Genomic DNA, 23,196 nt, shown 5'->3' with positions numbered 1-23,196 from the left:
TCAGAGCGGAAATGTTACATCAGAGATGAGATGGGCCGTGTGTCCTTGCTGAGTGCTGGGTCCTGTGTCAGGAGCAAGAGAAGCCCCAGGGCTTCTGAACTCACGCAGCCTTGTGTGAAGTGGGAATGATGGTCTCCTTCGGGGAAAGCACAAGGATTTCTCTGCTCCACGTCTGGGAGAGAGGAACTTGTGAGGGTTCGAGGCAGTGCGAACTTTGTTGGAGCCACCCTCAAGGTCTCCGCAGGACCTGTCGTGTTGCTCGATGATCCCAGAGGCCCAGCTACCGAGGGGATGTCTGGTCACCCGTTGAAGAACTGACCTGTGAAGACCCCGAGGTCCCTGCAGGGCCCCTGGACATCAGGAAATTCCGGGCAGGGCTGTCTATCTACACAGACCCCTTGCTGAGCATCCCGCAGCCTGGAACAAGCAGCTCAGAAGAGGCTGGTGCCCGCGAGGGAAGATAGGAAGTGTGGGGCCTCGGGGGGAGGGATGATGGGGGTGGTGTCAGAGGTGACCTCCTCTGGCTCGCTGTCCCCATCGTTCAGGTCTTCGGCCAGGTCCGGAATCATTCTGACCGTACTGTCCTCAAAGTGCACCTGCTTCTTCTTGGCCAGTGGGTCAGCTGGTTCCAGAGTCAGCTCCGTCAGGGCGTCTGGGTGCTGGAGGGCGTTGGGCTTCCTGGTCCCTTTCAGGACGCTCTTCATGTGGATGAAGAGGGAGCCAGGCCCCTCCTTGAGGGCCCCATGAAAGGTGTACGTTTGCTCGGTGTCCCCAGAGCCGGTGGTACTCACAGCGCTGCCAGTGGGGTCCGTGTACTGCTCTGGGGGGGCCAGCACCTCTGTGGCAGCTTTGCTTTTTTTCCGCTTGCTCAGCAGGAAGTAGGCCAGGCCAGTGATGATGAGCATAGAGCCTGGAAGAGATCTGGGAGGTCAGGATGCTGGACGTGTTCTGGAGAAAAGCCAGAGGCTGTCCACGCCCACCGTCCCAAAGGGCCACTGCGGCATGCCTGTGTGGCCACACTCAGGTCCCCAGTGCTGCAGCCCTCATGCCTAACTTGTCCTCACAGACCCACATCAGACCCGTGTGGCAGGCCTGATGCCTGGCCAGGGGATGTCAGTGGGGCCAGTGCTGTACTGGGGCCCTCACCCTGACAGTTAGCCAGGAGACCCTGTGCCCCAGGCCCCCTTCTTGCTGACAGCCGATCCTGGTGCTGCCCGCCTGTCCTCCCATCACCACGCTCAGCCTCCCCCTCAGGGACGGCTTGTTGAGGCTGGACCTGCAATGCCTTCAACAGACCTGGACTCTGTGTTGGATACTGGGCCCAACTGCTGAACTGGACTTCCTTCCATCCCCAGGAGTGGGGAGATCCTGCTTTACTGCCCGCTGCCCTATAAACATGGAGGAAATTGCAAATCCCTGTGGGTGCAGCTGGCACAGTGTTGGCTCCCCTCCTGGCCCCTCATGCAACCTCCAGGCCAGAGGCCCCTCTGTCTCCTGCTGGGATCCCCACCCTGTCCAGAGGAGGGGGTGAAGGTGGCTGTCCCGCCTGCCAGGACCAGGGCCTCCCATGCATCTCATGTTCTCTAAGGAGTGGGGGGGCTGTGGCTCGCTGTGACCTTGGCAGAGCTGAGTCCTGCTCAGGAGTGAAGGCTGCACGGAGTGTCCCTGAGAGGCCATGACAGGTACTTTAAGAGAAACAGCAGGAAGGAAGAGGAGGCTCCACCTTTCCACCTCATCTCCAAGGGCGGTCAGCTTCCTGGCATTTTTAGATGGGTTGTGAGGAGGGGGGCAGTTTTCACAGCTAAGGAGGAGGGAGGAGGGTCCTAGCAGAAAAAATCATTGTCAAATCCCAGGAGGTGGAAGCGTCAAGTGCTGGCTTCAGAGATCAGAACCTGGGCTGACGAGCAGGGCGAATGGGGTGGGAGAAGATGGAGTTGCAAGGGTCTTTGGGGATCCCATTCGGTGTGCCTTTCAAACCAGGCTGAGGAGTTTGGACTTGAATGGGTAGGTGCTAAGGAAGCCCAGAAGGGCTTGGATGGAGAAGTGACTATCTTGCTCCCTCTGAAAGCTCAGACCACACACAAGCATTGGAGAAAAGGTCAGTTCGCTTTTGTGGGTATAGCCTCTGGACACCTATAGGAAAGATGCAGTTCTTGGGACTTTCCTGCCACTTGACCAGTTCCTCATCCCTATGATCTATGTTAGAAAGGGCAGAGGGGCTAGTGGGGCCCTGGAGCCAGCACCACTGCAGGTCCATGAGAGCGGGATGCAGCCCCTTCTGCTCAGAGCCTACCTGAAGTGGGGGCTGCCTGCCTCCACTACCTCCTGGAGCTCCTACCTGGGATGGTCACGTGCCAGACCAGGACAGGGTGGAGGAAGCAGGCCACAGAGAGCAGCATGTAGGCCAGGAACCTCTGGAAGCAGCCCAGCCAGTGGGCCTTCTCCCTTGCTCTGTAGGCCAGGGACCCTGGCTGACACCTGGGGGGAGGAAGTCCAGGATTGGCAGGGAGTAGGCAGCGACCCAGAAAAGCCCCAGCAATATATAAAGCCATCAGAGTCTGGGATTGGGTCCTATTATGGCCATGTTCCCTGCAGTGGCCTCTGGTTGAATACCCCCAGGGGCTGAAGTCCTCACTGTGGGTTCCACAGTTAGGGGTCTTGCCTGAGCCTCTCCAGAGGGTCTCCAGCACTTTTTGTGAAATGCAGCCCAGACGTGCCAGTTTGGCCCAGGGGAGAGGAAGTTAAATGCTCTCAGGATGCTGCAAAGGCAGTGGGAAGAAGAGTAGGAGACTCAGGGGCACACTGGGAAGTCCACAGTGCAGTGCAGAAAGTGTGCGGTACAGGAGACACCTGGCTGGGACAGTTGTAAGGGCTGTGCACTGCACAAGGGGCCTGGACACATGGGTGAGAGGGCTGGAATCCAGCTGCACCCTACTCAAAGGAGCCTTGGCTAGGCATGAGATGGCTTTGGCCCAAGGGGGCTTCTCTGTTAACTGGCAGGCAAGGACCACACATGGGCTTGGCAGAGGCCTGATGCTGAGCAGATTTCCTTAGGGGAGCTGTCTCCAGGCTGCAAAGGAGGAAAGTGTTTGCCTTTAGGTCCATCTCCCTCATCCTCTGAATTGGCTTGGAGCGGGGCTCTGCACACCGCCTCCTGCCCAGTCTGGCTTTGGGGGAGTGGTGAGGGCTGGTGGATGACGTGTTGGACCAGAGCACGGCCCTCCTCCCACATTCTGCGGCCATGGCTCATTGGTGCCCCCTGGTGGTCATTATTTTGTAACAAACCCTGGCTGGGAGTGGAGGGACTCCAGAGACTGTAAAATGCCCCTTCAGGCCCGGCGCACCTCCCTCCCCTGCCCTGAGAAGTTGCGAGGGTCCTTTCGCAGTGACATTCAGCAGAAGTGGGGGAGGTCTGCTGCCTTAGGGCTGGTAACCCTGGGAGGCGGCCAGTGGCCTTGCACGATGCCAGGAGAGCTGGATTTGAAGCCTGGCTCTTTTGCTGACCACCTAGAGACCCAACTGTCTAGATTCTGAGAACTGTGGCCAGGGGTCAGTCCTTGGCCACCCTGATGACAGCTTCCATGAACGGAGCATGACTGGGCAGAGGTATAGGCCTCTGTGGCCATGTGGCTTCCCAAGATTCTGCAAAATCTGCATTCCTGCCTCACAAACGGGCATGGAGGCGGGCCCTGACTCATCCCTGGGTCCCAGCAGGAGGCACAGTCAGTTCTCAAACCCGGCTCTGGCTGCTCCAGGCTGGCTTTCCGCGAGGTACTTGCACCGTGGTAGATGACTCAGACAGGGGGTACAGTGACTGGTTGTTTCCAGAGGATGGGGATGGACTCTGTCGGGGGATTCTGGGTGGGGTCGGGCCCTGAATGGATGAGTCAGTCCACTCCCTGGTTGGGAGAAAGGAAAAGGGGACCATTGAGCTCCACGAGCCTGAGCCACGTCCAGGCTGGGGCTCGCGGCAGGGTCGGGAGGGAACCTGTCCGTGGCTGCTTCGGGAGCAGAACATCTACCGGGTCGTGGTCTCATGGGTGGAGGCATCTGGGAGTGTCTGGGGCTGGGGGTGGGAGTGGGGCCGCTCTGAAGGCTACTTACTGGAAGCAGATGGCCAGCAGCTGAGCCACGAAGTAGGCCCCTTCACTCACGGAGACGGCAGCTCCTGTAAACCTGTGGCGGAGGCAGGTGAGGGAGGCCGTGTACCCTCTGACCCTCCCTTCACTTCCCTTGGCTGTCTTCTCACAGCGCCTTGGCCTCCTGGGCCTCTGTGTATAGCCGAACAACTGACCGGGAGTTTCTTGACCTAATCTTGTCACCCAGTCAACATGAACCAGAAGCTGCTTGGACGCCAGGGCCTGTGCTGGGTTGGGCTGGGCTTCGGTGGTGGGGGGTAGGGGTGGAGGCCGGGGCACAGAGATAGGTGAGGGAGCTGCAGGCCAGCAGGGGAGACGACCTTGTCCCCTACACTGTTGCTTGGGCACTGGCAGGCACATCCTTCTACCCAGTGTTGCCAGGGCTGACACTGACTGCTGGTTGTCTGAGCCTTAAAGCTGGATCCCTTGCCTTCTCATCATCTAAACGGTCACCAGCAGGGGCTGACTGCACTCCTTAGACAGCCTGAGAATCGCTCGCAATCTTTCTGGTCTCACCTGTATTGCCTGAATTGGACACTGCCCCCTGAATCCTTATGCCAGCCTCCCCTTTTGGCTTCCCTGACTCCCTGACCCTCACCTCCTGGCCTCCTGTTCCTCCAATCTATCACCACCAAGCTGCCCGAGGGCTCCTTCTGAATCTGATATTCCTCCCCATCCAGACTGCTTCAAAGTCTCCTCTGCTTCAAGTGTGGTCTGGGGATCCTCCAGTCAGAATCTCCTGGAGATTCCTGGGCCAGCCCCAGACTGTACATATCAGAATCTTTGGAGGGGAACTTACATTTTTTATTGGAGGGTCTCACTGGCCTATAGAAATGAAATTTCTTAGCGTGCCTTTGAAAGCCCTACATGAAGCTATTACGTGCCACATGGCCTTTGCACAGGCTAGTGCCTCTTGGAGGTCTCCCCTTTTCTTCTCTTGTCCATTTGACAATGTTAGTTATTTCTCTCTTTCTCCCTCTGACCATTTAGTACTTAATCTCTACCTTCTCCCACTTTCTCTGTGCCTCCCAGTATCTGCCTAGCTCTTACTCCTCAGCTTTTAAACGGTAATAATGAATTTACATAATGAATACATGGCATACATTTCTAAGGGCTTTACAAATACCAATTCATTTAATGATTTTTGTTAAATCACTGTGATTACCCTCAGTTTACAGCTGCGGAAACTGAGGCACAGGAAGGTCAAGCCCCTTGCTTATGGTCACATAGCTGGTCAGCAGTGGGCCAAGATTCGAACTCAGCACTCAGACTGCAGAGCCTGTATGCCTACCAAGCACACCAGAGCATGTGCTTTGATAAACAAGTGACACTGCCTTTTTTATGTCCTGGAGCAGAGGGGGAAACTGAGGCTTTGGGAATAAAGTGGCTCATTTAGACTTCCCAACTGGTGCTACAGAGGCTGTGCCTCTTGAGGCCAGGGATGCCGGGCCACTCAGACGAGGCAGTGAATCCAAGCAGAGAGCCCTGCCCTTGTAGCAACATCCTACACACGAAGGCTTCTGCCCAGGGCTCCATGCTGCCCATGTGGACCCTTCAGCCACCGTGTGTGGGTAAGTGTGAGGAAGGCGCTTAGGGGCCTCTTTGGAAGGAGGAAGACAGGAGGCGGGGTAGAGGAGAAGTGGAGAAAAGCCCGGAGAAAACCAATGACAAGTCAGCTCCTGCTGGCGCCTACTCGCGGCCATGGCCCCTACTTGGCCCTGGGGACACAGAGCAGGAAGTGACAGTCTATGGGGAGATGCTCCAGGAGACGGAGAGAACACAGTGGCAGGACTCTGCGATCTGCAGTGGGCGGGGTAGATTGTGAGTATGGAAGGAGGATGAGTGGAAGAAGGAGTGAAAAGAGGAGGGAGGGACCTTTGGGCCTTTGGGTGTCCCTTGAGGAGAGAGTGGGGTGTGAGTGGCAGGAGGGATGGGCCGGGTGGGCAGTGGGTGCCCATCCCAAGGGGTAAGAGCAGGGCACGGGTGGAGAACATAGACTAGTTTACTGAAAGGGGCAGGGGTCTTGAGGGTGGAAGGAACATCTTCTAGGACTGGACCACAGAGTGACCAGACGGGCACAGTGACCCCTCAAGACAGGGACGGAGCAGTCAGGAAGAGGCAGTGTTCTGGGTAGAAAACAGTCTGCATTAACCAGCCATGGGTCTGGACTGTTCCGTAGGATAATACCCTCCACCTCTTACCCGAAGTGGATGTTTGTGGGTGAACTAGGCAGCCATGTGGAGAGGAGGAAGGCCCGCCCTGCTTCTGGATTCCAGGCAGAGAGTGCACCGCGGCCAGACACAGGCGCAGTAAGATGTGGAGGGCCTTCGGAGCAAGGAGAAGCCCCTTCCAGCCAGCAGGGGCTCCAGGCTCAGGGAGGCTTCCCAGGGTGAAATGCAGGGAGGAATGACAGGCTTTGGGAGTGGCTGGGAAGGCACTCGTGTGCTCTACAGGATGGAGCAACGGCTTAGAGGGGAGGTGATGTGGGTGAGTTTGAGAAAAAGTCAGAAGCTCCTGGGGTGTAAGTTGAGTGACAAGAAATAAGGTGGAGGCCGGAAGATGGCAAAGGAGTGTGGGCTGGAGGCTCTGGGATCCCTTGAAGGTGGATAGAGGGACCAGGTTTCTAGGTGGCTAAAGTTGCAGCAGTGTGGAGATGGGCCAGAAGGGTGGAACAGGGTTGTGGATGGTGGGTGTGATCCATGTAGCAAACCGAAGAGGCTCCCTGAGGCAGGAGGGCTCCTTAGAACATAGACCAGGCCACCGTGATGAGGGTGGGTATGGAGGGGAGGAGGTGGGGGCAGAGGATGCAGCCTGGTGACCCTGCAGTCAGGCCGAGGCTCCCTGAGGATGGAGCTGCTGAGAAGCTGGGCTGTAGAGCCCGCAGGGACCCCAGGCTCTCCTCACCCCTCTGGGATACCGCTGCACAGCGATCTTTTTCCCACTAGGGGGCGTCTGTAGAGGCAGCTGGCGGAGGAGAAAGGACAGAGGCTGAGAAACTGAAGGGACCCAGGTGGATGAATCTGGGCCCTGCTGTTCATGGGCTTGGTGATGTGGGCTGAGCTGCTTACTCCCTCTGAATTTTTTTTTTTTTATCTGCAGAACGGACTATATGCACTTCTTCTGTAATGCTGTCAAAGGTAAAGGACATAAGGTAAATAAAACATTTAACTGTGCTTGGCATTTGAGGAGCTCAGATAGTCCTTTGAGCTGATTCCCCAATCTCTAAAACAAGAGCTTGGTTATTGTTTTCTGAATAAAGACATGATTGAAGAGATGGATGGATGGATAGATGTATGGATGGATGGGTGAGTGGATGGATGGATAGGATGCTCATTGGTTGATTTACGGGATGATCTGGCTAAAGTCCTTCCCGACGAGGGGATGTTCCAGAAGCCCTCTCTACTCCTTTCACCTTTGGGACAGAATGGAGCTCGTGTGGGATGGGGGGATGCTGTGGATGAGTCTCAGCAGATGGACTTGGGGTGAGCTGGAACAGAACATACAGGCAGGGAGGGCACGTGCACACATACTCACAGCAGATAGAAAGCCAGGCTTTTAAACTGTCCCTGGAGGAAGGTCTCAGTGCCCACGCCGATCAACACTAAGGGGAGAAGAAGATGAGGGAAGAGTGGGCCCAGGTGCTCCAGCCACGGCACTGCCTTGTGCAGGCCCCTTGGACATGGAGTGAGCCCTCTTCTGGGGATTGGGAGCAGGGTAGGCTCCTCTCCATGTGACACAGGGAGCTGTGGCTGGGAAGGTGCAAGAGAGCAAGGAGGTTTCTGGATTGGTCTCTGGAAACCAGAGGGGTTTCATGCAGCACCCCAGAGGCCTTTTAATCCAGTCTCCCCAGAGCAGATGCCTGTCCTTCTCTGTCCACATTGGTCATGCTGCCACCCCTTTAGTGCCCCTGAAACAGCTCACACTCACAGGCCACCAAGCCCTGGGCTCCACCGGTGTCCTCCACATGGAGTGGCTTCGAGGGCCCTTACCATCCTGTAGGCCCATGTGGGCTGTGTTTCTGGGCCCTAGAGCTTGGCCATGGGACCCGCCCCCACCTGTGTACCCTTGCCCAGATCACGGTTCTTGCTGTTTCCATGCCCTCGTTTTCACTTGCTGGCTTGGCGGCTGCATCATGCACTCCTGGCTCATCACTTTGGACCCAGGGCTGATTAAGCCCCTGGGGTTTTGCTGGGACATGAGATGCGGCTCAGCCTCATCTTTCCGCCCGTCTCTTCTTGGCAGTTGGTGTCTGTGATCAACTACCTGACCTTGCATTTGTACGAGTAAATCCATCTTGGACCCACGTTTGTGGACTTGCTGGGTCCTGGCTGTCTCCTGACCCTCACGGCTTCACTCAACCAGCCGCAGCTCTGACCCATCCACCCGCTGATGGAAACGTTCCACAGACAGCATGCAGATGTTCCTCCCGCCGTGGTGACCCACCCCTCAGACCTCTTTCTGGCCCTAACTGATTACAGCCCACGCCCCCTACATTTCTCTCTCTGGGCTCTGACGACCCACGCTGGTATTTGCCGAACAGTGACTTCCGCTCGTCTCCCTCCCAGGGAGTCAAAGATGGTGGGGCTGAGCTTCTGTTCTCGGCTGCCCCTGTGTGGCCCTTCATCTCTGCCGCGTGGGGGGCTGCTTCCCTGGGCCTGATGCCTCCTCTTTTCCCTGGCAGATTCGCTGTGTAAGCACCCATGCTCAGGTGACCGGAGCCCTTTGTCCACTGCGGAAATGCTGTCTCCTGAAATGCAGGGTGGAGCCGTTCACTTAGGCACCAGCACCTCCTCCCCTCCCTTCGTGGGGGGCTGCGGAAGTATTTTAGGGAGAAGGGGACAGGGCTCTTCCATCGAGGAAGGGGGTGCCTATGTATTCTTAGCGATGGGGGTTCCAGTGCTCCCCGTGGTTATGGGCCAGGATGGTGGAGGACACTGTCCTCTCCAGGTCCTAGCCACTTGCTGGCTTGTCCCAGGTGAGGAATCAGGGATGCCACACAGCCTCATTCCCCTCTGCAGTGTTAATGTGACCTGTAGAACACCAGTGGCTGATACACAATGGCCACACGTGTCCTGTTCCTCACAGCAGCCCCACAGCACAGGGAGTTCTATACTCCCCATTTCATAGGGATGGAAATGAGGCTCAGTGACCTTGTATAGTTCTCCCAAGGACACATCTAGAAAACAAAGGACCTATAGAGCAAACTTGAGCAAACTTCTGGCTCCAGGCGATGGGCCATTTCCTGGTTTCCACTGTCGACCTGTGTGTGTGTGTGTGTGTGTGTGTGTGTGTGTGTGTGTGTTATGCAGGCAAATATTCATGTATTTAGTTTTCACTGTGTCTCCTGTCCTGTTCTCAGCACTAAGCATTTATTAACTTATTTAATCATCGTAGCAGTCCTATGTGAAAGTACTGTTACCCTCACTTTACAGAAGAGGAAACTGAGGCACAGGGAGTATAAGCAAAATAAAGAAACAAACAAACCAATCATGGATGCCTAGGTCAGGTCCTGCATTTCGGTCTCCCATTTGCCAGTTGATAGCTGAGCCAATCTCTCTGAGGATTCAGTAAATTAATTAATGCCAAGCACATCATCAGTGCTCAGTGAAATCACCAATTTTTTGTACAAGAATCCAGTCCAGCCCGGGGAAGTGTCTTCCTACCCAGGGCCTGGGGAAGGGGTCTTCTGCTCAAGGCTGATGCTTGTGATTGTTCACTTCTGGGGTGAGGCAGGACCTTCATCCACCTTGTAATCTTTGTAGATTTGCATGGGCTTCTGGCGATGACCAGCAGATGGCAGGAAGGGGTCTTGGGAACTCAGCCCCTTTTCCTGATTTGCACCCCTTTGGCATATGGAGTGCTATTTTGATGTCTTTTGATGGAAACAGAGGGTCAGTAGTCAAAGGGGGCATTTCAGGAACACTCTAGAGGCAGTTTGCAGTTAAAAAATGAGAATAACAATAGAGAAAAGAGAGAGCTGGGTTGAAATCCCAGTTCTGTGTGGGTAACGATGGATAAGTACTTAATTCATCTGACCTGGGTTTACCATCTGTGGAATGGGGAGAATTCGTTGTATCTCCTAGAGTTGTTGCTTGGATTGGAGAAAAAAAACAGGTCTGAGAAACTGGGCTTTGTGCTCATAGATGTCACGAGGCCTATACACACAAGCTCCTCCCTCCCTCTACCTCTGGCCTGGGCAGATTTCCCAGCGTCCAGGTAGCCCGTTTTGCATCAAGGAAAGTGGGGTCACTCTTCCAAAAGCTCTCAACCAACAGTAAACATGCTGGATTCTGCAAGCCCAGGGACAGAGATATGCCCTTTGGTAGGGGGAGGAGAGCAAGGGGGTGAAGTCAGAAACATGACCCCTTAGGCCAGGAGATCTGTAGGGGATTCTCACGGGAGGCCATAAGTCCCTTTGACACTGGGGCCAAAGGGTCCCCCGCCGGATCCTCCCAGTTCTGGGGCTCATGCTCTCAGAGGCAGACCACGTGAGGTTGAGGCAATGCTGGCCAACGTGAAGTCCTTCCTTCTGTCCCCCTCATCCGTCTGTCTGGTTGTGGCCTCGACCCAGCTTCTGCCCACAGCTGCCTGCCCAGGCTCCGTGGTGTCTCCTGACAGCTATTCCTAGACTGGGCTTCCATCTCGTCTTCTGTGGTTTCACAGGGCTCTAGCTCCGAGCAAAATGGGCCAACCCACAACAGCCACTCACCTCAACAAATGACGCTGTGGCCCTTGCCCTGAGCTGGGCACGGGGACAGAGGAGCTGAGATTGAGACTGGAGATGGGGGACAAATGCCATACATGTCCCCAGAATCAGGGCTTCATTATAACAACTTCTCCATGAGAAAGAATTTCCCCAGAAGAGCCTTGATCCTGGGCGGCACTGTTCTTTGTGGCACAGGGGATGCAGGTGCTGGGTGGAGCCACCTGTGCTACTTTTACACCCCCACTGAGGGGCCTTAGACTCCTTCCATCCCTCCCTGTTGTCTGTCCCTTAGGATCCTGTTGCCCCTCATCCCAACCCAACAGAATCATGTTACAAGCCCACCCTGGAACAGTCCGACCCACCCCTCCATCTCACTTCCCCTCACTGTCTCCAGGGAGGCATCTTTTCTGGCATCTGGTTAGAACCAGCATCTGTGGACAAGCCTGGGCTCTGTGTCTCATTCCCTGGCCTCTAGTTTCTTTCCCTCCTGTCTGGGCTGAGTCCAACCACAGCACAGTATTTTCTTCTCCCAGAGGCCAGGGCTTTCTTCTGAGTTGCCTTCCTGAGCTGTTTGTTATAGTTCAGACTTAGCAGGGATCAGAGATTCTGGACCTGTGGTGCAGGCCTGGGCCAGGCACACACTGGAGCATCTTTCCCTGCATCCTGAGGCTCTGGTCCAGAGTGTGGGTCGATGAAAGCTATGGGTGTGCAGTGCTGTGACAGAGAACGTGAGGCTTGATCAGAAAAGCAGAGTCCTGGCTCCTCAAGCAAACGATAACTCTTACTTGCTTCCTATTCCAGAAAAATGGGGATGATAAAGCACGCATAACTGACTATGAGCCTCAGGCTTAATAAATTATAGAGAGCTGTGCGAATGTAGGTGATGGCTAATGGAATTATTAGGAGAGGCAGATTGTTCCCATCAGTAGTCTCAGGGGAAGGGGAGGGCTTATTCTTATCCTTTCCTTCCATTAATACATGTTTTTATTGTGGCTCAAGAGCTCTTCTCTATGTATTAATGTTGCTCATTGATTTTCCTGTCTCGGGTCCCTTCTGCAGGCCTGATTGATACAAGTGGCCCAAAGCCCCATCTACCGGTACATCTCATGTGTTAAGCCCCTCTGTGCAGCCTGCTAAGGGCCCGTGTGCTCCTGAGGATGGGGTCTGTCTGTGGTACTAATGGCTAAGGGGCTATCTCCAAGGCTTCTGGCCTCGTGCTACCTTTGCCTCAGGGCCGATGTCATTGTTGGCTGTAGCTTATCTGTTCTGACGCCATCACTGGGTTGAGTTTTGACACCTGTCTTGCATTCAGTGCAGTGCCTTGTTGGCAACATAGGACACTTCACAGAGGTCACTAGAGGTCACGCTAACTGGCTTTCCATGCCAGGCAGTGGTCTTGGCCCTGGATGCCTGGGGAGCTGGGTGAGAATGTAATATTCACGGCTTCTAAGGGCACCTCATAACTCCCCACGTCGTATTTATTGCTCTTCTTCATCCTCAGCTATGGCATATCTCCTACTGGTCTTAGTGTCTGTAAGGACAAACTGATCTGATGACAATGGCTGGGGATGGTTCAAAGGGGGGTCACAGCTGACTGTAGACATGAAGGCTACGTTTGCACCATTTCTAAGAACACAGAGATGTTGGAACTAGTTGCTAAGAATGCAATGAGACAATAAAGTAGTAGCTGCAGGTTTCTTAACTCAGGAGAAGTTGTGGCAGATGCTAAGCCTGGCAGGGAAGTTTACCAGTGTGTTGAGAGCCATTCAGGTGACACCTATGAGCCAGGGTTCAGAGACACTATGAGAAAAGGCCAAGATTTTATAGAAGAAAATTCTAGATATTCAGTTAGAAGAGATTTTAGAGTATAGGGTGGCCCTTAGTGCCCTCCAACCCACTCACAAGCCTGCTTGGGGAGAATTTCCTGAAGGTGAGAGAGTCCTCATTCTCTGCTGGATTCTCTACTATCAACTATAGTAGACCATCCAAGAGGACTATTTTGTTTGGCCTTGTAGATTGTCCAAAGTGCCTGTGGTAGATTGTAATGATGCCCCTGTAAACCTTCACCCCCTTGATCCACACCCTTTGTTATATGACTTTTCAGTCCCTTGCACTGAAGAGAAGTCTGTTTCCCCTTCCCTTCAATCTGGGCTCAGCAATATGACTTGCTTTGGACAACAGGATGTTATCAGATACCAGGCAAGCACAGATGGGAAACGGGCTTGTGAACTGGACCTGCTTTCTCGTGCCTCTGCCATTATCATGGGCACATGGCCAGGCCAGCCTGCTGGAGCACAAGGGACCTTATCATCCCAGCCAAGGCAAGTCTAGACAAACCAACAGCTGTCTGACCCTCAGATAGGTGAGTACATCCAGCCTACGTTAGCAGAGATGCCTAACCTACTCACCCAGATGTGTGAATGATAAAAGCTTATTACTCTATGCCACTAAGGTTTTGCAGTTGTTACACAGCATTATTCTGGCAATAGATAACTGACACATCCACTATTAAAAACAGCTTTATTGAAGTATAATTGACATGCAACAAACTGCACATATTTAAAATGTGCAATTTGGTAAGTGTTGACATATGTGTATACCAGGGAAACCATCACTCCAGTCAAGATAGTGAAACATATTTATCACCCTAAAGCTTCCTTGTGTCCTTGTAATCTTACCTTCCAATGCTTCCATTTGAATAGGGCTAAAGTCAAACTATGCATTTGCTGTACTCTTTAAAAAATAATGAGAACATCTGAGTTTAAATGCTTCTTTTATCCTAGACGATATTAATAAGCCAAGTCTCCATTTGGATGGAATGTGGCAAGAAATGGAGCTGTCAGGAACGTGGCTCTGTCCTTTATGTAGAGAAGAGGTTAATGGGTCAAAAACCTGGAACAAAGCAAAACTCCTAAGTGATCCCAGGTTGATCGAAAGTAGTTGATTTGTGGCAAGCAGGACTTGCTTAAAATGGCTATGTCTCAAGCCCGGCTCCTGTCCTCATTGGCTGAGCGGTGCCCTTCTCTTGGGAGCTGTGTGCTGATAGCCCTCAGATGTTCCACTGCATCACTGCCCTGTGAGTGGGCAGACTGGGGCTCCAACACCAGATCTGCTGTTTACTGGCTGTGTAGCTTCTCCCAAACTACCTAAACATTCTGAGCCTCAGTTTCCTCATTTGTAAAATGGGATTTAGCTCAGCACTCAGCCCTCACAGGTACTGGTAGGGCTGCAGCACGATAATGGCTTTACAGCATGTTGTCAGTCATGTACCTCTGGACCCATACATGGAACGTACTACTGCGATAATTCCTTCTGGAAATTTGTGCAGATTTGTCTGTCCCCAGATGAGGTCCAGGTGTGGGTTTGGCTGGAGATGGTCATGGTGGTGCCAGTCAAAGCATGCTTGACAATCATTCAAAGACAGAGAATGAGCAGTTGGATCAAATATCAGTGACTTTACAGATTTAGAGAACAAACTAGTGGTTACCAGTGGGGAGATGGAAGGGGAGAAGGGCAATATCAGAGTAGGGGAAAAGGAAAAAAAGGTTTATTATGGGATTATATGAAATCATGTGTGTGAAACTTTTGAAAGTTGTAAAGCACTCTAGAATTTAAAGAAATTTCATTCAATAAAAAAAGATCATATAATATTGCAGGTAAAAAGAATATCAGTGTCTTTAGATTTAGGAAGTGTCTGATCAATCCTTCCTTTGCTTCAGTGTAACTATGTCCACTCTCACCATGACCTCACCTGCCTGAGGCTGTGCATGGTCAGGACTGACCAGTGGTGGGGGCACTAGACTGATAGGGTGGCCTCAGCCAGCCTCTTTGGCACCCTCTGTGTGTCTTGCATTCTGCATCCGATCATTTCGCCAAGACATAGAAAGACATGTCCTTTGGCCTGATTTAGGCAGAAGGCATGATGATGAAGAGTAGGGTCTCAGGAGTAGATAGCCATCAATGGAAATCTTGCCTCTTTGCTTCCTGAGTGTGAAACTTTGAACCAGGTACTTCACCAACCAGCCCTCAGTTCCCCGCCAAGTGCAATGGGGATGAGGATGAGTGTGATGATGCTTCAAAGGGTAGTTATATAAAAAAAAAAAGGTCATGAAGAACCTAGGGGTAAGATGGGAATAAAGACATAGACCTACTAGAGCATGGACTTGAGGACACAGAGAGGGGGAAGGGTAAGCTGGGACAAATTGAGAGAGTGGCATGGACATATATACACTACCAAACGTAAAACAGATAGCTAGTGGGAAGCAGCCGCACAGCACAGGGAGATCAGCTCGGTGCTTTGTGACCATCTAGAGTGGTGGGATAGGGAGGGTGGGAGGGAGGGAGATGCAAGAGGGAAGAGATACAGGAACATATGTATATGTATAACAGATTCACTTTGTTATAAAGCAGAAACTAACACACCATTGTAAAGCAATTATACTCCAATAAAGATGTTAAAAAAAAGGGTAGTTATGAGGATGAAATGAAATACTACATTTAAAACATGTAGCACTGAGCTAGGGTCACAATAGATACTCAGGTAATAGTGTTCATGGGCAGCTGTTACATCAAGAGCAGAGGCTGTAAGAGTGAAAAAATGCCCCCGAGGTTTGGGATGGAGAAGCTTGAGTGAGTTTTGCTCTGAGGATAGTTGAGAGGCCTCCCCACAGGGCCCAGAGACATTTCCTCAGCAGTTCCTCTTTGCGGGAAGCCCAGGCCTGTCCTTGTGCAAGGACACAGCTGTGAGGAGAGGGCTTTCTCTCCAGGGTCAAGGCCCAGGGAAATGGATCTCCTCACCTCCCTCTGCACCCCAGCCCAGATCTGGAGGGCCTTCAAGGTGTAGCATCTACCCTGACACAAGGAGCTCTTTCCACCCTCTCTCTGCAGGCTTGGGGCAGGGACTGAGGACTGGGGAGGACGTTCATGGGGATTCACTCTGGGGGATAAGGAGGACAGCAGAGGTGCAAAGGGAAGCCAATCCTGCCTTCCAAGCACAGGATGGGGACCAACCTTGCTGGACAGGTCCCTTTTCTCATTTTATGGAGGAAGTGCGCCCTGGGCCTCAGCGTTCCCATCTCAGTTGAAACCCATTTTCCCAGGTCCCCCCATCCTGACAGTTAATGAGAATGAAACACAGGGCTGGGCCTCCCCTGGGGCCTGAGTCTCTGACTTGGATGTCCTGACCCTGTCTTCAGGTGGACACAGTGAGAACCTGCCGGAGGGATGGGCACGTAGGGGTCTGACATGTTTACCGGCAGGTGTGCAGTGCTCCCAGTCCGTGTGCAGCTCCCTGGTTGTGTCTTTTCTTTGGGTGGTTCCTGGTGTCACATCTCAGCAACAGAGGGACACCCAATGCCTTCCATGGCCAGGCAGGGGATACAAATGAATGACACCAGCCAAGTGTAAGTCAAATAAGGAGAAGTGGGTCTGTGATGACCTGGAAAGCTTATGACTTCAGAGAGAGAGAGAATTGCCTCATTTTCTAATTTTCAAAACACTTCTGCCTGGGGGCAATCGGCAAGGCCTCTTTACCCTTCTTTGGCGGTGGCAGTGCTCTGTCTGCGCCCACTCATGGTGTGGGGCTGGTCATGGGGGTGGGACAGCCATGACCCCTGGGACCACTGAACATGCTAATGAAGCTTCATTTAAAGGGGCTGAGTGGGGAGGAAGAGGTGAGCTGTGCTTCGGGCACAGCCGCTGGGCCTTGCCATCCTGGTGCATGTCCCCAGGTCCTGGCGCCTTTAGAGCTGCTGACAGCCTCAGATGCATCTGCAGAGGGAAAGGGAAACCAGGGAGGTGCTGCTGGATCAGGAGCTGCCTGGTCCCTGCAGGTGACACTCTGGGTGACCTTGGGTCACACACTTTTCCTAGTTTCTAGGAAACTCACGCTCCTCCCCACAGGCAGACCAGGGCTACCTTAGGTCTCCCAGAGTTTCTGCAAAGTGACAGCCTCTGTCTCAAGTCTGATTTCCTCTCTAGCAGCAATGCCCCTATAAATGAGGTCTGGACTTCTTAACAGAGGATTTCGACAAAAAAAGAGGCTTAAGAGAATAAGGAATTTGCAAATCTTACACATTGGAAATAGGCCAGCAGTTCAGTGATGCTGAAAGAAACTCGAGATTTTCCCAAGATGACTAAAGCCCCTCTTTCTAGCTTCCACCTGCTCCCAGCACTCTAGAAAGCCCAAACACAATTATTGGAAAGCCTGGCCATTAGAAGGCAATATAGTGGCCTATATTTAGCCTGGATCCTATGTCAAAGCCAAGGGAGAGGACCGTCTTCTGCATTAGCAGTGGCCCTCTGCACAGAGATAAGGGCTGTAGTTCAGAGGAGAAGTTTGTGTGTGTAGCGTGTGTGTGTGTGTGTGTGTGTGTGTTTGTGTGGCTGCAGACCCTTCCACTGGCTGAGATAAATCGGACTTTTAAACTGTCTGTAGCTAATCCATTAAAAGTTTATATACCTCTTAAAACAGCTTCCCGACAGGAGCCAGGTCTCCCCTCCGGGCAGAGCGTGGCAGGGGGAAGTGTCACTGTGATTTCTGACAGATGAAAGGGGTGCGTTTTACATATTTAGCAACCAAGGCGTAGAGGAGGGCAGGATGTAGTCAAGATCAACCGTGGTAGATGAGGACTCAAACCCCAGACACGGAAACCCTACTGAGGGTTAACTTCCCTTCCACAGGATGGGCATTTAGGGGCCTTGGAGCTCATGTAGGTGACAAGGTGGGTCTGATGGAGGCTGGACCTGGCTCCCCTACTCGTTCATTTGCTCAGGGCCCTCAGCAGAGCAATTCCAGACCCGTCCTGGTGCCCACTGGATGGGGCTTCCTGCCCTGGGAAGAAGGAGCTCTTTGGGCAGAGTCCTGGCCTTTTTAAAAATCCAGCCATCAGGGTTCCAGGCCGGCTATCCCTCGGACCTGTAGCATGACCTTGGGCAAGGTCACTGCCCCTATTTGCACTTAGGTGTTCCTTCTTGTAACAGGAGGGATGGGATTAGACCATCGACAGCAGGCATCCCTGTGCCAAGTCAGGGCTAATTGCTAGAAGAGCCCACTGGCCAGCATAGCAGTGAAGCTGGCCCTGAACCCAGGGAATGACACAGATCCCCACTGAGCTCTGAAGTATGTCCTGGGGCTTCTCCCAAAAGGTTTACATCCTCAGTTCTACTTAGCTATGCTCAGTTCATGCATCCTCGACTCTCCAAAACACCTGGCTAGCAGGCTCAGTTATCTCTATCATAAAGATTACAAAGCGTGATTCCAGAGGGCCCAGGTGGCTCTCCCAATGTCACATGCCGGTGAGCGACAGGGCTGGAGTAGGAACCAGCACTGTTTGGGTCTGAGCAGGGAGCCATTTCCCATTTTCCAAGACCCATTCGTAAGATTGTGTATAATGGTGGGCAAGGACTTGATCAGCAGTGGGTGTCTCTTCTCTGTCCCCAGGGGACAGTGGGGGCCAGAGCCATGGCTCAGAATGCTGCCTGCTCACCTTCCCAACACAGATCCTGGCCACGTGGGGGGCTCAGGCTAGGGTCCGGGTCCGAGCTGGGGAAGTGAGCAGGCAGAGCTCAGGGTCACAGCTGTGCAGGTACCACTGTAACCATCTGTCTTCCCAGCAAGTCGAGCAGCCCCTGGATCAGGCTGGGTGAGGAACAGCAGCCCAGCACGGGGAACCATTTCTCCCCCCAAACCCTCGGTGTTTTAAGGGAAGGCTGGGATCTCTGTGTCCAGCTCTCTAGCTCAGCCTTCCCCGTGTGCTGGGAATTCTCTCTCCATGAAGTGGGGCTGTGGTTTGAATAAAACAAGATGCACTCCAGTGACCCTTGACTGTGCAGTGAGGCAGCCGATTCTTACATTTGCCCAGCCCTTCACACCTTCACCTTCAGCTCCCACCTCCACCTCACAGCAGCCCCCAAGGAGGTGGGGCAGACCCTTTCAACTCATTTCACAGATGACGATGCTGAGGTTTCCCAAGGTCACAGGGATGGTGGGCTGCCAAGCAGAGATTCTGCACCAGACCCCTGGATCCCAGCCCCAGGCTCACTCCACTGCACCTGCTGCTGCCTTGAAGAGCAGTGTTTCTGGGGTTTGGGGAAAGAAAGTGACGAATATGTGGCCAGGTGTTTCTTCCCATCCCTCGCTGGCCGGCTCCCACCCTTTGGGCAGTCCTGTCACTGTGCCCAGTACACAGAGGACCGAAGCTGGGGGGAGGGGTCCTACCTGTAGCAGTGGTGATGCCCAGGAGCCGACAGGTGTATTCCAGCCCCGTCCAGAACACCTGCAGTTTCATGGTGCAGGGTCCCAGAAAGGCAGGCAGCAGAAGCTCTGGCCCGAGATGCTCCAGGTGGCCTGTGTGCAGCGGGAGGCTGTGGCTACCAGCTCCGGGCTCTTGCACCCTGGGACCCTGCCTTCCCAAACCAGTCCAGGCCACCTCAGCCTGGCCGAGGTGTGAATAGGGCTCACTTTCCCAGCTTGCCAGGTGCTCAGCTTAATCATTACCTTGGAAGAATGTCCCCACTGCTCAACGCAGCCAGGGCCTGGTCTGGAGCTGCTGCGTCCCCAGCGTGGCTTCCTGAGATCAGGCCGATTAGGGCTGGGCTGGAGGCAGCGTGGAGCTGGCAATTAACTGTTTCTGGCTGGGAGGGGGGAGCCAGCCAAGGAGTCAGCCCAGGCCCTGCCTTACTGGGTAGCAGAAAGGCGCAGAGAAAGTCACGTCTGGACCTGAGGCCTTCAGGGTCTGAGAGTCAGTGTCTGGAGGTCACAGTGTACATGCAGGTTTGTGTTTGTGTGTGTATGGGAGAGAGGGATGTGTCTTTAAATCACCAGCAGAAACAACTTTTGAAATGAGTTCCAAGCCTCTATTCTGCTGTATTTAGGTGGATTAGAAAGCTTCCAAGTCTGTGGCAGATTTGGACTCTGACCAGACATGCTTAGCTCAGGCCCATGCCACACATGGACTTTTCTTTATCCCTGACATGCATCCCTGACATGTGATGCGGGAAATTACTATAATCTTTGGGAGGTGAGTTGCTATGTCAATAATTAACTAGGTGACCTTGGGGAAACCCAAAGATATGCATGAGCCTTAGTAACTTTTGCAGAAAATAAATGAGCAGATTTGGCTGGATTGGTGGTTTTCAAAGCATGTTCTGACAGCTGTTCCAAGAAGCCTATCCTCTAAAATTGGACAATGGTGGGCTTTTACTAATTCTTACTTTACTAACTGACACAAGGGATTGAATTATATCAAGTTTTAGTTTTCCTCCCAGGCATTTGTCTGGAACTTTTTATGCCTCTGCCCATATGGGGTAGACATCAAAAACAACCAAAGGAGGAGAAAAAAATTCCAAACTAAATTCTAATAATAGAAGACTCAGGCATAGTCCGTTTTGCTTTTTTCTTTGTTGAGCATGCATAAGCCCTCATATAATAAATATTCTTTGCTGTTCAATTATTTTAATTTGATTGATTAATTTGATCAAGATTTCATAGTGTTCCATAAAGACTACTAATTTTCCTGCATTGCATGAGTTTAAGAACTTCTGTGTTCATGTGATCTTTAAGATCAAGTTTAAAAATGTATGATTTGACGTATGTGTTTACTTCTTTGGTTAGTTGACTGAGTTTAAGAGCAGACTATGTTCATCAACTCCAAACTTCCCAATTTCAACAGGTCTTGACACTCTCGCACCTCTCCCCCAATGCTGGTACCTGAGTCTCTGTGGCACAGGCTGAATTGCACAGGTGGAGGTGCTGGGGGCTGGGGTCAGCAGCCTGTGGCTCACGTCCTTCAGGCACCTGTTCTTCCTGAGCTCCGTGGGAAGCTCTGGGTGCCCCACAGCACGCCTGGCTTCTTCCTTGCTAAAGCAGCCGACTGTGCTGTAAACCTGGCCCCTCCGTGCTCAGGAGACATGGTGTCCTTCCAGGCTTTCGTTGGCGGGGTCTGTTCAGCCCGCTGGTCCTGGTTACAGCCTCCCCTTCCTAGCAACTTTGGTTTAGGAATAAGCGTGTAAACCAATTCCAGTCAAAGAGCCTGGAAGGGGCAGGTACTGCTGTGCTGCTGGGAAAGCGTCTCTGACTTTTAACGCGTGGCCCGAGGTTGGGCTGCACTCTCTCCCTTTGGATATGCCTGTGTCAGGGTGGGCCACTATCTGGTGTTGAGGGGATGAGGTGAAGGGTATAACCAGCAGTACTGGGCACCCGATGTCCTTACGGAGCTGGCTAAATTCACTTGTTCCTTGCTGGTAAGCCCGTTGACGTAGGTTCCATTTCTCTCCACAACCTTTCTCTTGGGAAGCTCTTTTTTTTGTGCACTGGGCTTAGGTTGGGAGAGACTGAGAACTACAGGGGCTGAGCATTAGGAATGTTCTTCCATCCCTGAGGGTCCCCTTGCTTCACTGGGGTTGCACCCTAAGAGGGATGGAAGAGGAGGGGGTATAGGGCCTGTCATAAGGGTAAAATGTGGAGGAACCCCAGAGAGGGCCCTTTTTTCAAGAAACTGCAAAGAAGACTCTGGCAGAGATTATGACCCCTCTTACTACGATTCAGTGATCTGTGGAGCTCCACGGGGAAAGGAAAAATCTGGCTGGGCCCGATTAGACCTTTCAGAATTCAGAGAAAATATTGCCAGGAGCCAGGGGCCAGAGACCTTAAAATAGAAGCTGGCTGAGAAGGCAGAGAAGCTCCCAGACATCCAAGTCTGACCTTGCAGTCGCAAATGGGTCCAGAGGAAAAAGAAAAGGAGCGTTTCCTGGGGAAATTGGGGGACTGCCCAGGCAGCTTGTGAAAGGCCGAGAAGGGGACAGGACAGAAGGAAGGACCGAGCACTGTGCAGGGCTGAGGAACCTGCATAAAGAGTGTGGAAAAGTACTCTGAATAACAAAAAGGGAGTCTCAGATTACAGCGCCTAAGAAGCAAAGTGCTAGAGACCCCACTGCTCCAGACAATGGTGTGACCTGGATCTCATACATAGAAAGCATTGTTTCAATTGTTATTGCATCCTGAGGAGTCCAAGCTTGCACTAGTGGCTGGCAGTTATGGGGGGAAGCTTTTAGCTCCAAGTAGGGGAAGGTGTTCTAGCCATCATTCCCCCATTGGTAGGATGAACTGTTGCAGGAAATAATAAGCTCCTTGGAGCCCACGTGAATACTTGGTGGGGGGAGGTGACAAGGTGGGCAGTTCTCAAGCACTGATTGGATGATTCAGACCTGGAAGTCTGTGATTCTAGATGATTATGATTCCTTAAAGAATCCAGACAAGGACTGTGATATGTGCCAGTGATGCCACCTAGAATTCAAGGGAAGAGAGCTGGGGTTTCCTACTTTGCCTGGTTCCTCTTTTGCCCACCTGCCTGTGGGCCCTGGATGCCCAGCCAGGGAAGAGAAGCAGTGTGGCAATTGGCAGGGATGGATTCCAAGCTCACTTCTGCCATTAACAGCTGTGTGGCCTGGGACGTTCCTTACTCTCTTTTAGTCTCAACTTCCTTATCTGTAAAATGGGTCTACTAGCTATCTTCCTGGGTCAGAAGTGCCATGTCAAAAGTACCTGTCCAGAGCAGATGCCAGTAATGGGAGCTAATACATAAGTGAACAAACTGACTGCACTGTGGCCCACCCTGTGCAGGTTTGTTAACACAGGATTCCACCCACTGAACCAACGATACTCCAAACTGGGGCACAGCCTGGTCTCAACATCATAGAGAACAAGGGTAAAATGAGTAGCTGTTCTTTGAGATGACAGGGCTCATCCAGAGCTTTACTTACTATACTGTTTTGTTTCATGCTACAACAACAAGAGACCCTGTGTGTTGCAGCCATAGGAAGGTAGGTTGACTCAAAAACTTACAATAATCCAAGCCCTGACTCCAGGGCTGTGAAAACCAGTGATGATGTCAGTGACGATTGTCATAGCTAGGTGCTGTGCTAAATGCTATATACACAACCCTATTATTATTCTTATTCCCATTTTACAGGTGAGGAAACTGAGTCATGTTTGGTTAAGTGCATTTTCTCAAGCTCACACAGAACAGAAATGAGGAGATTTTGAGTCCAGTGGTCTCAGCTTGGCCCCCTCTACTGCCCCCTCTGGTTTTACAGTTGCCTCTGTCACAGAGCTGCCCCAAGAGAGGACACCATCCCAGTACCCTTGGGCAGATCATTGAGAAAGGCTTTGGGTGGAAGCTTGGTGTTGATTTCCTCCTGGATCCCAGGGGGCAGAGGTGGGCTTGGTGAAGCTCTCCACCTTGTTCTCCCAGTGCTGGTCCATGGGAATGAATGCTTCCAGTGGTGGGCTGCAGCTCTCCCTGGGTCTTGTCTAGAGCTTCTGTGTATTGCTATAAGTGGATACTTCACAGA

At 52.5% G+C, this 23,196-nt stretch overlaps 1 protein-coding gene across 1 annotated transcript; it reads right to left on the bottom strand.

Moving 5' to 3' along the window:
* Nucleotides 1-431: 431 nt before the first annotated feature.
* Nucleotides 432-19,133, bottom strand: TMEM72 (transmembrane protein 72; the record flags this gene model as incomplete). The annotated part of the gene is made up of 5 exons (XM_081230844.1): nt 432-910; nt 2,339-2,478; nt 4,105-4,176; nt 7,674-7,740; nt 19,064-19,133. The coding sequence occupies 5 exons, from the start codon at nt 19,131-19,133 to the stop codon at nt 432-434; spliced, it is 828 nt and encodes a 275-aa protein (XP_081086970.1).
* Nucleotides 19,134-23,196: the final 4,063 nt, after the last annotated feature.

The sequence above is a fragment of the Mesoplodon bidens genome (assembly GCF_964165515.1).
Source record: "Mesoplodon bidens genome assembly, chromosome: 1".
Taxonomy (NCBI): Eukaryota; Metazoa; Chordata; class Mammalia; order Artiodactyla; family Ziphiidae; genus Mesoplodon; species Mesoplodon bidens.
This window is presented reverse-complemented; position numbering and strand designations above follow the sequence as displayed.